Below are 15,700 nucleotides of genomic sequence, written 5' to 3' on the forward strand. Positions count from 1 at the left end.
CATGGACTTAACTGTAATTCAATTGACATTGATGAGACTAATTAATAAAAACTAATTATTATAAGTTATTTACTTAAGGGCGATTGTATATATTAGAACTTTTAAAGTGTGCCAATTTATCGTTTGCCCATTTTTTAGAAATCACGAAAGTGGCACATACTTAGAGATATTTGTCATCGAATATTTAGGGCGACATGCCCGGTGCATGAAAAACGTGGCCTCTCTCTTTGGTAAGGCAAGCCAAAGCAGAGTATGGTCAGGAAAATAGGCAAGCATTCTAAAATACACTGATAGACAGCGATAGACATTGGGTGCAATGTGTGGTGCTAATGTCCTATGATTTTATTTTATTTTCATGGGTACCACCCTCTGGGACTGATAAGTGGTTGTTTTTGTGGTTTTTTTGTCATAATATGAAGTGATCAATGTCATGAAACATTGAATGTACCAGCCTAAGCGTTATCGTGCATGAAAGTTCACCGTACCGCTGTTTGTTGATTTGACACGGCATAGGCGAAGGGTATGGGGGGACTGAGGGGCAGAGCGCCGCCTTGGCGCTCACTCAGGATATTGTTTAAGAGCTTGGCTAAGGCTCTCATCCACCACCGATTAACTGTTGGCCATCCTGTCTCGCAGCTATTTCACAGAGGACTGTTTATGCCCACTCCTTTTCCTTTCAAGCTTTTAAAAGTGGGATCATAGGGCAGTGACATGTAGCAAGTTTGGTGCAGTGGTCACACTGAGAACGAAGAGACAGGGTGACGAAAATTGCAGTGATTGCACGGCTCTTGTGCAAGACAACTACGGGCTGTACGCGTATGCATAAGAACATAAAAGTTCCTTTATGTAACAAAATTTTATTTATCTTCGTAATGCTTTCAATAAGTTCTTTCTCTCTCTCTATAAATGTGTTTGTCTTTTTGTGCGTGCATGCATATGTGTGCGCGAGAGAAAGGGAGGAATGTGGAAGAGCAAGCCGGGCGTCTCGCCCTGCGGAAATAAGCAAACACTTCGCCTATAGGACGCGGATACAAAACTGCAACGTTATCAGTCCATGATGGCAGCACTTGAGCCTCTCTGGAAAATGGTCATGAAAACAGGAGCAAAAAACTATTTCACCTGTCTGCAGGAAGAAGGGCCGCAGTGGCGGACCCTGGGTTTTATGCATCACAGAGAGAAAAAAGGTTGATATTGCAGTTTTCATGCACACAGCTAAAAAAAATAGATAATAACCAAGCACAACATGCGAAGGTATGGCAATCCGATGCCGCAAATTGACGCTCTTCAAGGAAAAGATACGGCCACTAGGTTCCTCCATTCAAATTTCGTCACTTCCCTGTGACGTGAAATCTCACTCAGACATAAAAGAATGGTAGCGTTCCAAGCGTAATCAGTTTCGATATTGCCGTTAAAATTCAATGCTGAATATTTCGAACTACAAGCAACTTTCATAATTTCTGAAAAAATGTTATGTCATAAGCCGTTCCACATTATAACTTTCTAATATAAACAATTGCCCTCAAACCAATAATTAAAAAGTATTATAATAAATTTTTGTAATTATGAGAAACAGTGTCGTTTCTACAGGAACAAAGCATTTATGCATCAATGTAAATTTCGGGTACAAAAATGACTGGAATCTTCCTGTCATAGAATTTTTATTAAAAATCTGTATTTTCTATAAAAAAAAACCTTTGTATGATGCTTTTACTATAATACAACTGTCTTCATCATGCTGAGCAACTAAATAGTAAACATTTAAAGGACGAACAAGAAGCCCACTCTACTGTTTTACAATGTAAAAAATTACACTGCACACAAGAAAAAAATAAAAGAAACAATTTATTGTCAGTTAATTCAACAGACCACACTAACGTACAGACAATGCAATGATGCACTCTGGACATGCCATCCACTCAGAAATACTAAGCACACAGACATTTTTCTTTAAACTATTAGCGATAACACGGTCCTTCACATAAAAAGTTCGAAACTCTGTACAATCTATCAAACAAAAAAAAACCATGACCCAGAAAATGGTCACCACTGGGCATATTTTGAATCTTGCCAGCCTAACACACAAACTAAGTGAAATAAGGACGATGGACAGCACCAAAAATTGAAGTGTCAAAGTCATGAACTAGCAGACCGTTGTTTCTGGTCTTTATCTGATGATGATGGCTTGCTCGACTTAGTGTCCTCCTCAGGTCCTTTGTTCCATGACTCAAGGCCCTTAGGTAACGTAGTATCTTCTTCAAAAGAACCAGTTCCTTCAACAAATTCTTCATATGTTGACTTCTCAGGGAAGGGTCTCTTTCCTAACAACTCTATCATGTCATCTCTGCTCAAGATTTCTTTCTCAAGGAGGCGCTTTGCAATCTGCAAAGAAGGCAAAAAAGCTAATCAGCTGAAGCCCCTCCTGGAACCCGACAAGCTTAACAGGCATAGACAACACTTGTCATACTGGCAGTGCACTTCTAAGAACTACATAACTCAACCAATAAAAACACTCAATCACAACACTTGTTATAACGGTAGTGCACTTCCAAGAACTACATAACTCAACCAATAAAAACACTCAATTGCCGATTCATTTTCACTAGCCAAAAGCTAATAAAGAAAGGATTCACAATTGGGTGGGCAAGGTGATCATTGCTTCATGAAAACTACCAAAAACCAAACGAGGCCAGTGTGGACAAGTGGCGGCACTCCATAGTGGCCACAGTGACCACGGAGCTCACAAAACTCAAATCAGCTAACCGCCATAGAGTATATGATGCAGTAACTTGGATATTTGGCATCATTTGCACAGAAAAAAGGGAAGAATTTTTGGCTGACTGAGAATTCATTGCAAATTCCAGGCTGCGTGCTGCACTATAATGTTTCTATATATTTGGTTTGTGTGTTTTCAAGAGCCTCAACTACGAATCAGAAGCATTTTCTGAGCATACACAAAAAGTGTTGCAGGGCCCCTTTAAATGCAAGTTACGTCATATACAAGTCGACACACAAGTCGACATACAAGTTTCACACTTTTAAATGCACACTTAAAAAAATCTGAATTTCAGTAATATAATCGACAATGTGTAAATGCTATGAAGATGTAGACAGAAGAGATCGCACACACACACAGCGCAACTTTCAACTTGTTTATTAAAAAAAAGAGGGGAGCATCGCATATGTACCGTAGTCTTCCGTCATGGAAACCAACTAACCAGAGAAATAGTCGAAGCCTTTCACATTAAAAAAAAAAAGAAATGAAGGATGCATTAGTCAGTCATCGGTTTCGTTAAGTAACCGAGAGGCCAGCTACCTCGAAGGACTTAATTGAGTTCAGTGTTTGCATGTGTCATACTCTCCTTTTTGTCGTTTCAAAAATTTTGTTTCAAACATGTGTGAATTCCCGCAAATTTTTTGGTTTTTTTGATTTGATGTTACCCAGGGCTGTTTTAGTTATGTCATCTTAAAGTGTCTAAGCGTAACTGCCGTGTACTATCGCTTGAGTCTGCGCAAAAGCTTCTGTTGGCGATGATTCAGTGTTTGTAGTTCTTTTCTGTGTCGCTAGGGTTTTGGGTTATATATGAAGTGCTGCTTCTGAAATAAAAATTAGTTGCGAGTGTAGCGAGTGTCGTGTTTTCTTGTCCTTTTTGTCCCCGTGAATTTGCGCTACTACACCATATGGTTAAATGATCGCATATGTAGTACGCTGAATCACGTGACACAGGGCCAGTGATGTTCCATGCTAAGCCGAAGAATTCTCACTCAGAAACATGAAAATTCCCTATTTTGGGGATTTTCCCCTGCAAACGTTCATGAAATTCCCAGCATATTTCCCTGCACAACAGTATTAATTTCCGCTTCCATCCATGTACACACATGCTAAAATTACACGTGTCTCACATTGTGGCGACTCTTGAAATCGTGACTAGCCCCTCCACAACCACACAACAAAATCATGGCTTTATTAATAAGTTCATATACTGTTAGTACACTGCACATTATTGGCTTCAATTCTAACATCACTAATGAACTAAAAATCACTCCGCGCAAATAATCAGAAACAAATCTCGAAGGCCATGCTTGCGTGATGCATGCATCAGAACCGATTACAGCAGATGAAGGCGCACTGTGACTGCTCATTATCGGTTGTCATAGGAGAATTTAACCATTCCTAAAATTCCTTGTAAAATTACGAAGATTCCCTTTTTCCCTTTGGCTAAACTAAAAAAATATAGGTGAAAATTCCCCGAAAAAGAGAAAATTCTCTGCACGGAACATCACTGCACAGGGTCTGCACATAACAAATACCTGAGCACTCAAACACTGTAACTCTTTCTTAGATATTGTTAATGATGCTATGCTAACCCCTGATTCTGTGCATTTCCAAATCGATTTGACTTCTACGTACTAGGGAGTCTTGCCGATTGATTATGGTTGAAGGATATGACGATGCACTGATAAAATTTTGGAGTACTGGAAACAGTGAGATGCGAGATGACCGTTGCAATTGTTCTTGACATTATAATTTTGTTCTCTTAACTGCTCACAAAGGCATCGCCCAGCTTGCCTTATGTATACCTTTCCACAAGAAAGTGGAATGTTGTAAACCATGCCCCTGTGGCACTGGTCGAGTTTTACTTTATGGTTCACATCACGAATGGGCGGGCTACTGGAGCAAGGCTCTGTCAATTTGCAAAGTCAGGATAATTTTTGCGGGACAACTCAGCGCCAAAGGTGCGGCACCCCAGAATTTGATCAGGACACCGTAACAATATCACACGGTTGTGACATTTTCTCTTTGCTGCAATGGAGTGAGTTTTGCAATGGAACAAAGAGCAACACTATATTATAACAAAACTGCTGAAACATGATTGTGTAGGTGGCATGAAGTCTTGCAAGAAACATTTTATTTAACAACCTGCAGCGTTGTCAAAGGCAACTTAAAAAAGTGTTCTTCCTTTCTTCTAAAAATTTCATAAAGACGCACAAGTAGCACTTTATTCGGTCTTATGATTCATTGCAATGATCTCTTTACTTTGAGTGACTGTGCGTTACAGTGACAATTACTATTGAGAAGTTTTTTATTTATAAGACCAGCCCAAGTATGTCTCACCAAAGTTGCAAGTCCCATCATACATTGGGCTAAATTCCTCAATTAATTAAACACTACTGTCTATAATACTGATGTTTCAAAAAACATTCCCAAGCAATGATCAATCACTGATCAAGCATAATGCACTGTTAGAATTCTTTTAACCACCACGAAAACCAAAAGAAACTGCAATGTAACTTGAAAGCCATATATAAAGTATAGAGCAGCTTGTGCTTCTTTGCTCTCATGAATGAAGGCCTACCTTCTCAACGTCTGCTTTATGCTCCAGCAGCAATGCCATAGTGCGGTCATAGGCCTTCTGCACCATCTGGCGCACCTCAAAGTCGATCAACTGTGCTGTTTCTTCACTGTATGGCTTGTCCAGTACCATGTCACCAGGTTGAGGCATGTCAAAGCTTAGGTTGCCTACTTTTTCATTCATCCCAAATTGCACCACCTAGAAAACAAGTTCATCACAATGGATTCGGAGACAATGAACAAAACAGCACAACAAAATGAAACATGATAAAAACGTATAAGTGAAACCAAAATATAACACACAGAATAGTATAGAGGCAAGCATAAAGACTTGTGAATGTAGTGCCCATGAATGTGGGATGACACCAAGGTGGCATCGTATTTTGTGTTACAAGCAACTAAGTACTGAAGCAAGCAGACATGGAGTGATAGTGAATATATGTTGACAACTATGTGTCAACCATTATGTGCAACATCACCACACACGCCAGATTACATGAATGGCTGAAGCATTGCCAGAGTGGCACACTAGTGTACTTCTTGTGCTGAGCTTGTGATTCTTACTCTGAGGGTCAAAGGCACAAAAACATGGTGCCGACATATTCCAAATGATCGATGCTGTATATTACAGCAAAAGCTGTTATGAGATCAAAACAGAGGTCGATGCTGGCGCCGTAGTTGTCGGCCGCCACAGCCTGTGTCCATAACCAAATTCACACGAAGTAAGAAAAAAACTAAATAAATAAAAAAGAACCGAACCCGGGTCCTCTGCGTGGCAGCCCAGTACTAAGTACTACAGAGATACGTTGGTACTTGAAACTCCGTTGAAAACCGACCCTGTGCAGGCTTCATGTCAGGTAAGGAATCCCGTTAACATGTGTAGTAAAGCATTTTAGAACAGAAAAGCAACAACGAAGTGTCACACAATGCGAATTTCGTAAAGAATGGGTCGCTGAATGCTCAGGTGTAATTCTTTATCAAAAAACAACAGCCTCAGGCATAATTCTCTGTCGTCAGTCACAGCATTAACAAAGTGCATTTAGTGCCTTACAAGTGCGTAGGAGATACCAAGCTTTACCGAATGACAAATAATGGCAATGTGGACGCTTGCCCACCGCACAAAAATTTTGATTTATGGCATAGGGGGTACCATGCATGTGTGCTTGTAGTAGTTGCTTTAAAGAGCCCTGCAACACTTCTTGAGTATCGTCAGAAAGCTGTGTCGATGGGTAGTAGAGGCTCCTGACAACATGCGAGCCAAATATTATAGCGCAACATGCAGCATAGAATTCACAATAAATTATCAAAGTCAGCTAAAAACTGCTTTTTCTACTCTCGACAAATGACAGAAGACTTTCAAAAATCACTTAAAGAAAAACCATCTTTCAGCCATTGGCTGATTTGAACATGGCGCGCTTGGTCATTACAGAGGTCGCCGTGGGAGGCCGCGACTTGTCCACACGTGCGCGCGTGATCACACTGACGAAGTTGTGTATTCGATTTTAAAAAAAAGAAAAAAAGTGCTCCTGTCCCGACGGGGGATGACGTATTTTCTTTGCTCCTGCGATCCCTCCCTGCTTAGCTTCCAGCGCTTTCGTCGGGACAAGGGAACAGAGAATGCAATTTCAGCGTACAACAAATCTTTGTAACTCCACTCGCACTGGACGGATTCTTAAAATTTTTTGTGGCATTGAATTCGTCAGGCAATAAACTTTTCCAGCGAATTAATTCCATGGTTACTTGAAAAAGTGTTTCAGGGCCCCTTTAAGAGTGTTTAAAAAAAGGCTGCAAAAAAGCTGCTCTTCCATTGATTTATTGATTGATATGTGAGGTTTAACGTCCAAAAACCACTATATGATTATGAGAGACGCCGTAGTGAAGGGCTCCGGAAATTTAGACCACCTGGGGTTCTTTAACGTGCACTCAAATCTGAGCACATGGGCCTACAACGTTTCCGCCTACATCGGAAATGCAGCCGCCGCAGCCGGGATTCGAACCCGCGCCCTGCGGGTCAGCAGCCGAGTACCTTAGCCACTAGACCACCCCGGCGGGGCAGCTGCTCTTCCAGCTTTCATTATAACTGTATTGCACATTCCATGCAGGCCTGGTGGTTTTTTTTATAAGTCACTTGTATGTTGGAAAATGTGCCAAATTTTAAACGCCCTGTTGCACGACAGGTGCTACCACTCTGCGTTAGTAGAACAATTTTTTTTTTCCTGGCTGCAGCTCTGTTCCGAGTTGGCTACTGCTTGCACATCTAAGTGCATATGTGCATGGCAGGTAGTTTTGGTTTCGTCCAATGGGCAATTTTTCCTTATTGGGCTGACAAAACTGATGATTAGGTTTTGATTCAGTGGATACCTGCCCTTCAAACAAGCAGCCTCTAACCAATATGAACTTGGAATCTAGCTGAGAAGCTACATCGCAGAAATGTTGGTGGCACAATAGTGCTGAATGGGACAGTGCTTTTGTGTACAGTAGTACTTTCAACATCTATGAAACATACTTATTCCAGTTTATGCATGCATGAATGTGTGTGCATATATATATATATATATATATATATATATATATATATATATATATATATATATATATATATATATGGGGTTCGTACAGGTTTCCAAAGCGAAAATTCGAGGATATTCAAGGACTTTCCAGAACCTGTTGCAAGTTTTTCAAGGAATCAAAGCGGCATGCTAAGTTGGAATTCTTCACTCTAAAAATTTTCATAAATGACCAATATCATTACACTTGCAATATATGGATATGACAATTATTAAAAAAAAGAGCATAGTATTAATAACTTCTCGCACCCTCTCCAGGGCACGATGCCATGTCGAAAAGTTATGTGCTGATGGGCTTCAACGCGCATGTGTAGTCAGGCCTTAAAGGGGTCGTGCCACAATATTTGTGGCTTGTGTGCTCTTTGTTGCAAACTTTAATAATAGCTCCAATAAGCACGATACATGCACCAAGATTCATTTATACTGGCTATATAATTTGCCGTCTTTTTGGTATGTACAATTTCCAGTTCCTGTTTGTGGGGACCAAGTTATGCAGGTACATAGCAGTGTATCTGACTTAATCACGTAATCACAAAGCTTTGCACGCGTCATGCTTAGTACTGTCAGCTATCGCGCACATGTGCCACACAAGCCCCTACAAAACAATCTCGCCGCTACCTGCAGCAGCCGCAATGCTTTGCCGATATGTACGTGGGGGAAGTCCGGAGGTCACTCAGCAGACTACAGATCTGGAGTGATGTCACTAGAACTTTTGTTGCCCTTCCTGTAGAGCTACGTCAGCATTGGACGCGCTCGCGATGGGTCTTGATTAGGAGAATGAGCATTTAGGTACACCTGGAAAGTAACTTAAAATATATTCTCAAACCCACAAGGTGTTTGCTATAGCCTTGAAATTTGATGGCACCACCTCATCAAGAGTGTCGGCTCGTGCACAGTTGACACTCGCAGCTGATTGCTCAACAACCAAGAAGCAACAACTGTGACAGTGGTTAATTTACACTCGTCCTGTGGATATATGTGTGTTCTTTTCTAGCACCGTTCTTGGTTTGTTTAAGCAGCACGCTTCCAGTGTCGAGCTACGACAGTCGTTCATCAGCACTCGTCCTGTGCGCTTTCTTTACGTGTGTCCTTCGTGCTTGAGCAGCGCGTTGCATGTATGCGGTTGCTTGCCCTTCTTCGTGTGACATTCTAATTTCTTGCTATCACATTCACCGCTTCACCCTCGCCACAAACTAACTTTTTTTTCACATGCACTTTAGCAAAATGAGATCATGTGCACCCATGACCCATTACTGCTTCAGAAATGGGGAGTTTGACAGGTTCTTACATCGATGTACCACATTTAGGAGGTCGCAATGTCGATATGAGAGTGCACTGCTCAGGAAATTCAAGGATGGCAAAAAATTCCAGGACATTCAAGGGCCTTGAATGCATTTTTCAAATTCAAGGATTTCAAGGACCTGTACACCCCCCCCCCCACACACACACACACGCAAATTTCACTACAAGTTTTTCTTATTTTTACTCTTATTATTCATGAACACACAATTAATTTATACCAATACACTAGATATTTTTGTCACATTACGGTCACCACAAAAACATCATGGTAAACTTTTTTGAAACTAGGTGACTCAAAAACTTTAAACCAGTAATGAAAAAAAAAAATATTTAATGACCCTGTAAGATAATGTTTGGCAATCAAAAGAAATTACTCTCGGAGAGTGAAACGCTTTCTGTCTTTGTCATAAAGGCTAGAAGACAGCTTCTGCAGCAACTACCACACACGTGTAGATTGAATGATGCTCATCAACAAAAAGAATGCCATTACTCAATCACCTCTAAACAGTTGCCCACTGCGAGGCTGTGTAAAGGCACACTCAGAATGTAGAAAGCATGAACCAAAGGTCTCAAAATCATTCTGAGAACCTCTTGCACTCAAGCAATCTTCTGAAGCAACCATCTGAAATCCTGTCATTGTCTAATACTGTAGTTTCCCTAGCCTTCTATATTAATTTGTTTCCGAGAAAAAACTTTTAAAAATATTCTGAAAATATGAACAGTAGTCTGGCTTAACTGAAGTACTTTCAGAGCCTTCACTGAATAGGCCTAATTCTCAGCCAAAAGAGGAGCACTTATTCTCTGACCCCACTCTGCTGTTGCTGGCTGCACACTGCCATAGGACTATAGACACAAGGGACAGCATTCCTATATTACACCCTGTCACACGGCCACCACAAAACTCTCTTAAACTCCATCAACGTAAATCTCCCCTAGGTAGTTCGATGGAGATGGAGTTGTGGCAGTGTACGGCAATGACAAGGTTACAATAGTTGCCGTGAGGGGCTCAGCCGGCGCTGGTTGATTTTCGCAGAAGTATCCTTCTTAATTTCATCTCTCGTAGCTTTTTTGCGAATCTTCGTTATGCGGTTTTTACAAAAACACACTATGAAATAGGTCTAAAGCGAACAAAGTATTAAAAATTATTTCAAATGGAAAACGAATTCGCTAAATGTAGCGATGTCGCAGTGACGCTGGTCACCTTGTGCCTAACGCTGTGTTTGTTTACAATTATGGCGTGTTCGACAACTAGATGTTTGTGTACGAAAGATCTTGTTTCCTTGCCTCGTAAGCACACATTTTGTCTTCTGTATATACAATGCTGTGTCTTTAGCAGGTAACGATGATGCAGCACTGTCAGTCATTCTTCTCATGGGCAAACGCAAACACAGCGATGACAACTGCATGCATTGACGAGATATCCTGGCCCTGCTTGCGAGGCACAGTGTGGAGCGCATCAGAATGGAAAGTATCTGCACTCTGGCGGACGTATGTATATGTGATGAAACACACGTTATGAAGGAGTCCTGCAGCAAAAGAATGTTTAATATTGCACAAACGTATTATTATCACTGCAGCAATTTATTGCTCCAAACTTTTTTTTGACCTGTAGACTATTGGAAATGAGAGTACCTCGTTCTGCGATAAAAAGAGATCGTCAAGCTTTCTGAGTAAATGCTTCATTTACTTTCGTCCGCGTAAGGGTGGCCGTGTGACAAGGACCGCATCTCCGAAGTCGTAAGGACGAGAGAGTTAAACGGTGTTTGTGGGTGCCCATGTGACAGGGGTATTACCTTCTCTAACACCTTTGAAAGACATAACAAAAGCATGCTACAAACACAATGAACTTATTTTATGCAAAATTATTCCTACTAAACACAGTTCTATCAGTTTCAAAACCTCAGAAATACTGCAGTTTAAAAAAATAAAATGTAAGAAGACTAGCTGAAAACACTAAAATTGTTTCCTTTCCAATATTATTTTAAGCTATTTCTGCTTGTTTAATAACACTGAAGGTATAAAAAGTTAATTATTGGGGGCAACATGGGAATCCTAAACAAGTTCTACAGCAAGTAATCTTACAATTAGCATGCCTATAATTAATTTTTATCCAATAAAGTATGATGTGCCATAAAATTTTTTCTTAAATTAAATTTCCCACAGACTAAGATGCAATAAATATATGACATAATGAGGGAAGACTGAATGGCAAACCAATCAATAATGTGCTACTCTCTAAAAAGTGTGCACCTTCTCAGACTACACATGCTTCTATAGATCAAGGTAGGCAATTTCTTGTGATAGCCAATATGAAAGGAGATATCTTAGTTTGTTTCACGCTTGAAAATATGAGCTAGGGAATATACATCTAAGGTTTATAACCCTTTGGTCACACCATTAGCAGTGAATTTTTTGCATAAAGAGGGAAAGTAAAATCAAGAGCCCTAAAAAACTGAAGAAATTAAAATTATGCAAGACTGTAGGCCAATGGCAAAGCTCAAACTCATGGCATCACAAATCAAGCACAACGTCTAATAGACAGAGCTAGAAGCAAGCTTGAGTCATTTGGAGCAGCTAAGGAACCAGGAATAATGTAGTTTTGGAGCAGCTTTGGAGCACCAAAAGGTGTGTTTTGGAGCATCGCAATTTAGTTTTGGAGCAGAGTTCTAGGGTCACACCACAGCATTGTTATTTAAAATTTAGGCTTTCTGGTAAAAACAAAACATTTCAGTGGTTTTTACTAAACATGCAATTCTGATGCAATGTAAGTGGCACTCTGGGTAGCTACTAGACCTCAGACGAATTAAAAACTTTAATGTTAAAATCTTCCAATGTTGAAAATGAAATGAGCCAATACAGAGATGAGCTAATAACAGTTATCTTTATACTAAACCCAATAAAGCTTTATAAAAATAAATGTAAAAAGCTGATGTGCCGGTCACTAAAACACCACAGCCGACATGAAAACCGCGAGAAAATTTAGATGCACTCGCTACGCCCTTGCTAGGCAATTCAGCGGAAACTTTTTTATTACAATCAGAATTATATGAACACTCGACGGGTTCCCGCCGTTGCTGCCCGCGTAAGCTACAAGTTTGTAACATTCTCCACGCATCGTACATTCTACCTGCGCATAAAATCGCGCGAACTGCGACGACGAGTGCTGCTCAAGCAAAGATAAAACAAGACGGCCGATCTCCGTCGCTTGGAGGGCGCATGCGATATCACCCTGCATCCCTACCCATGTTAGACTTGCTGTTGAGTGGTCAAGCTGAGAGGAAACACGTTGCCCGTCTAGAATGATCATGAAAAGATGAGGGGAAAGGGCAGGGGGGTCACTCAGGGAGCCGCTGTGAACTTTGATGATAAGGATGTGGTTGCGATAGCTAGCGCGAGCACTACCTCGGCAAGCATCAGCACACGGCTCATAAACCGTTCTATGTGGTGCGCTCTCAACGGGAAGGAATTATGCGACAAGAGCATTTCTCCCTAGAATGGCCATACTTATTCTCTTACACCAACATTTTGTAGAGTTTCGCGATGCCTGATCCAAGAGAATTAGCTGTCAGCCTTCTTATTGTCACGAGGTTGTTACGTTGACAAAGGCATCGGTCACTGTTTTCATAGTTAAAATTTTTATTTGGGCAAACCTGTGCCCGAAAAACGAAACGTCACTCTACAAGCAATACACGCTGTAGACTAATAGCAGTGAACATCAGCGTCGGCCATCGATAAACTGCCAAGCAGTGAAGTGCGTCGGTATTTAAACATGTGCCGTAAAAGACTCCAGCGTTATCGCTAGCGGCCACGTAAGTTTCAGAACAAACTCTAATGTACGCATTGTGCACGTAATCTAACGAAGGCTTTAGATTTATCTACATGGTTCCCAGTCATTCTGGCACGGGTTGCACAAGGAAGCGTTGTTGCACATGTAATGGCTTGGTGATAGGGGAGCAGTAACAAAACTTGAAAAGAAAGGAGCGCGTGCTCCATTACCATTACAACCTTACAAATTGTTTCTACTGCATTTAATGCTTCACCAGTGAAGCTAATTTTTTTTTTTTTTTTTTCAGTTTATATGGTTCGACAGCCTCCATCGTAGAGCGCGTGCTGTGCTCGGCAGTTGCTCGGCAATGTTGCAGCATATTTTTTGCAACACCTCTGCCATCTTGACAGTTTGACTAACCTTTGCTATTAAAACATGAAGTCGAATAATGAGGTATGCGCACTAATACACCCTTAACAAGATTCACGCATTTTGCTCACGTGGCGCAAGATTCATGCATGAACCTCAAGACGACGTGACCAAACTACATGAAATATGGATGCGATTGAGTCCTTTGTATAACCCACATGTGTTGCTAGATCGATAATAAAACTTGACTAAATTTAGCGTTGCACATGGAAATTGCCATTTAAGAACAGCAAGTCAGATTAGCACAGAATGATGCAATTAGCACAGCACTTCCACCCATGAATACATGGCTATCCTACTTACACTAAAAGCCTGATCCAAGCCGTTAGGTCATACTTCTGGAATACCAAATAGTTTTTTTCATACAACCAACCAAGGATCAAACCAGATACTGACACAAAAGCAAAAGATCAGCGGCAGAAGCACCTAGAAATTTTCGAACCAGCACCCTCCCAAGATCATGAACAGTTAAATCTCTCTCTCTCACTCACTCACTCACACACTAACTCACTCACTCATGCACTCACTCACACACCAACTCACTCACATGCACACACACACATTCACCATACACATACTTGTACAAACGCTTGTACAAATGCGTGGATACAAATACACAAAGATGTTACGAAGTCAGTAACGTGACAAGGACACAAGTGCTGTAATTCTGGCACTATTATAAACAGAAGAAGCAGCTATGCTAATACATACCTGTGCATATGCATTTTGGGTTACTTTCTTCAGGTCATCCTGAGCACCTGTCGTAATCTTGCCAAAAAATATTTGCTCAGAAACTCTGCCTCCCAAAGTCATACACATCCTATCAAGAAGCTGCAAATAAAATAAAAGCACATGTTACAGGCGCTTCCATGTTGCTTATTTCAAAAATAATGAGATCATACATTTGCACATGAGTTCTACCACACACACATCATGTCCCACTCTTACAATCAGTCTGTCTGCCATGGATAGTCTGTCTGCCATGGACATAGTACATTTCATTATGTGTATTTATCATTGAATAAAATGTGCCTGTTTAGGCCTAGCTGGCATATAGGTTAGGAACTTTCTTGTTACATCAGGATAACTTAGGTTCTTACACTCAAATCACAGTTAATGCCAAATTTGTGACCAGGTGCACTGTGCTATGACATCACACTCTTCAGTAATTGCACCACTTAGAAACTTGTAGCCTTTGGTTCTGTGAGTGTACATAGCAGTAATTATATTTTTTTTACTGAATTAGTTCTTAACACTACTTCACGAATTTTCTATGCAGCAAGTATCTAAAAAGAGCAATGATTTTTGGTGATCTTATAAAAACTATTATATGTACTGAAAATTCAGTGCGTGAGCATACTTGATCACTCGAACTTGTCTCCGTTGACAAGATTGCACAGGCATAGGACTAAGGCATTAGTGTCTAAGGCAAAAGTTAGCATTACTTGCTTGGTACTTTTGCATGATGAGCCAAACATAGAACTAAATGAGTTCCAACAATGTATACGCAGTCAGGCTATCTGGCACTGTTGTGTAAAGAGGACGCAATAAACACCCTTTTGTATTTTTTCATTACTCTGCTGCTATTTAGCAATACAGACAGCAATAGTTATGAGATATATGCAACACATACGAGATATGAGTGAATGTATCTTCATTTCATCTTGAATACTTTCTTAAAAAAGGTATTAGAGCTAAAAGCGAGCAACGTCTGGCAGGGGCCCGTGTACCTACAACATGTACTACATCACATTACATTTATAGTGGAAGTGTATTGGCAGTGAACAAAAACACACAGAATTGTTGTACACTTGCGATACAATGCATTAGTAACACAGAAACTTACACACCATTACTCCCACAAAGTCATTGTCCTACTATTTTCTATGCCAATGCTTCATGGCATCGTTAGAAAGTTGACCATTTGAATACCCACTCAATTTTCCCCACAACCCACAAAGAGTACAGGGTATCATAAAACAATTACATAGCTCATCATATACTAGCCACTTACAACAACAATATTTGTGCCACAAAAGCACAAAAAATGACATTCAATCATCAACACATCAAGTTCCTGAATGACATTTTTTTTTCCCATGGTGTTACCAGACACCCAAACTTAATAAAAATGAACAATGACATTGATAACAGCATCTTCTCAAGTGAGAAATCCTTGGGTATTAACTTTTTTTTATTAAATAAACATGCATACAAATTTGTCTGGCCTTCAAGGCTAGTGAAGCATCAAAATAAGCATACTATGATGCCATTAGCTTGGATTTG

The 15,700-nt window shown here is 40.4% G+C and overlaps 1 protein-coding gene across 2 annotated transcripts in view; it reads right to left on the bottom strand.

The window, feature by feature from the left end:
- Positions 1 to 1,824: 1,824 nt before the first annotated feature.
- Positions 1,825 to 15,700, bottom strand: part of Afg3l2 (AFG3 like matrix AAA peptidase subunit 2) — an 89,312-nt gene continuing 75,436 nt past the window's right edge. For both annotated transcript variants that reach the window (XM_037427411.2, XM_037427410.2), the window contains exons 15-17: positions 14,126 to 14,245; positions 5,355 to 5,549; positions 1,825 to 2,379 (exon numbers count right to left, since the gene is read on the bottom strand). In XM_037427411.2, coding sequence (XP_037283308.1) covers positions 2,134 to 2,379; positions 5,355 to 5,549; positions 14,126 to 14,245 — 561 coding nt within the window. In that variant the 3' untranslated portion in view covers positions 1,825 to 2,133. The remainder of the gene's footprint in view (positions 2,380 to 5,354; positions 5,550 to 14,125; positions 14,246 to 15,700) is intronic.

Source organism: Rhipicephalus microplus, chromosome X, assembly GCF_043290135.1.
Source record: "Rhipicephalus microplus isolate Deutch F79 chromosome X, USDA_Rmic, whole genome shotgun sequence".
Lineage (NCBI taxonomy): Eukaryota > Metazoa > Arthropoda > Arachnida > Ixodida > Ixodidae > Rhipicephalus > Rhipicephalus microplus.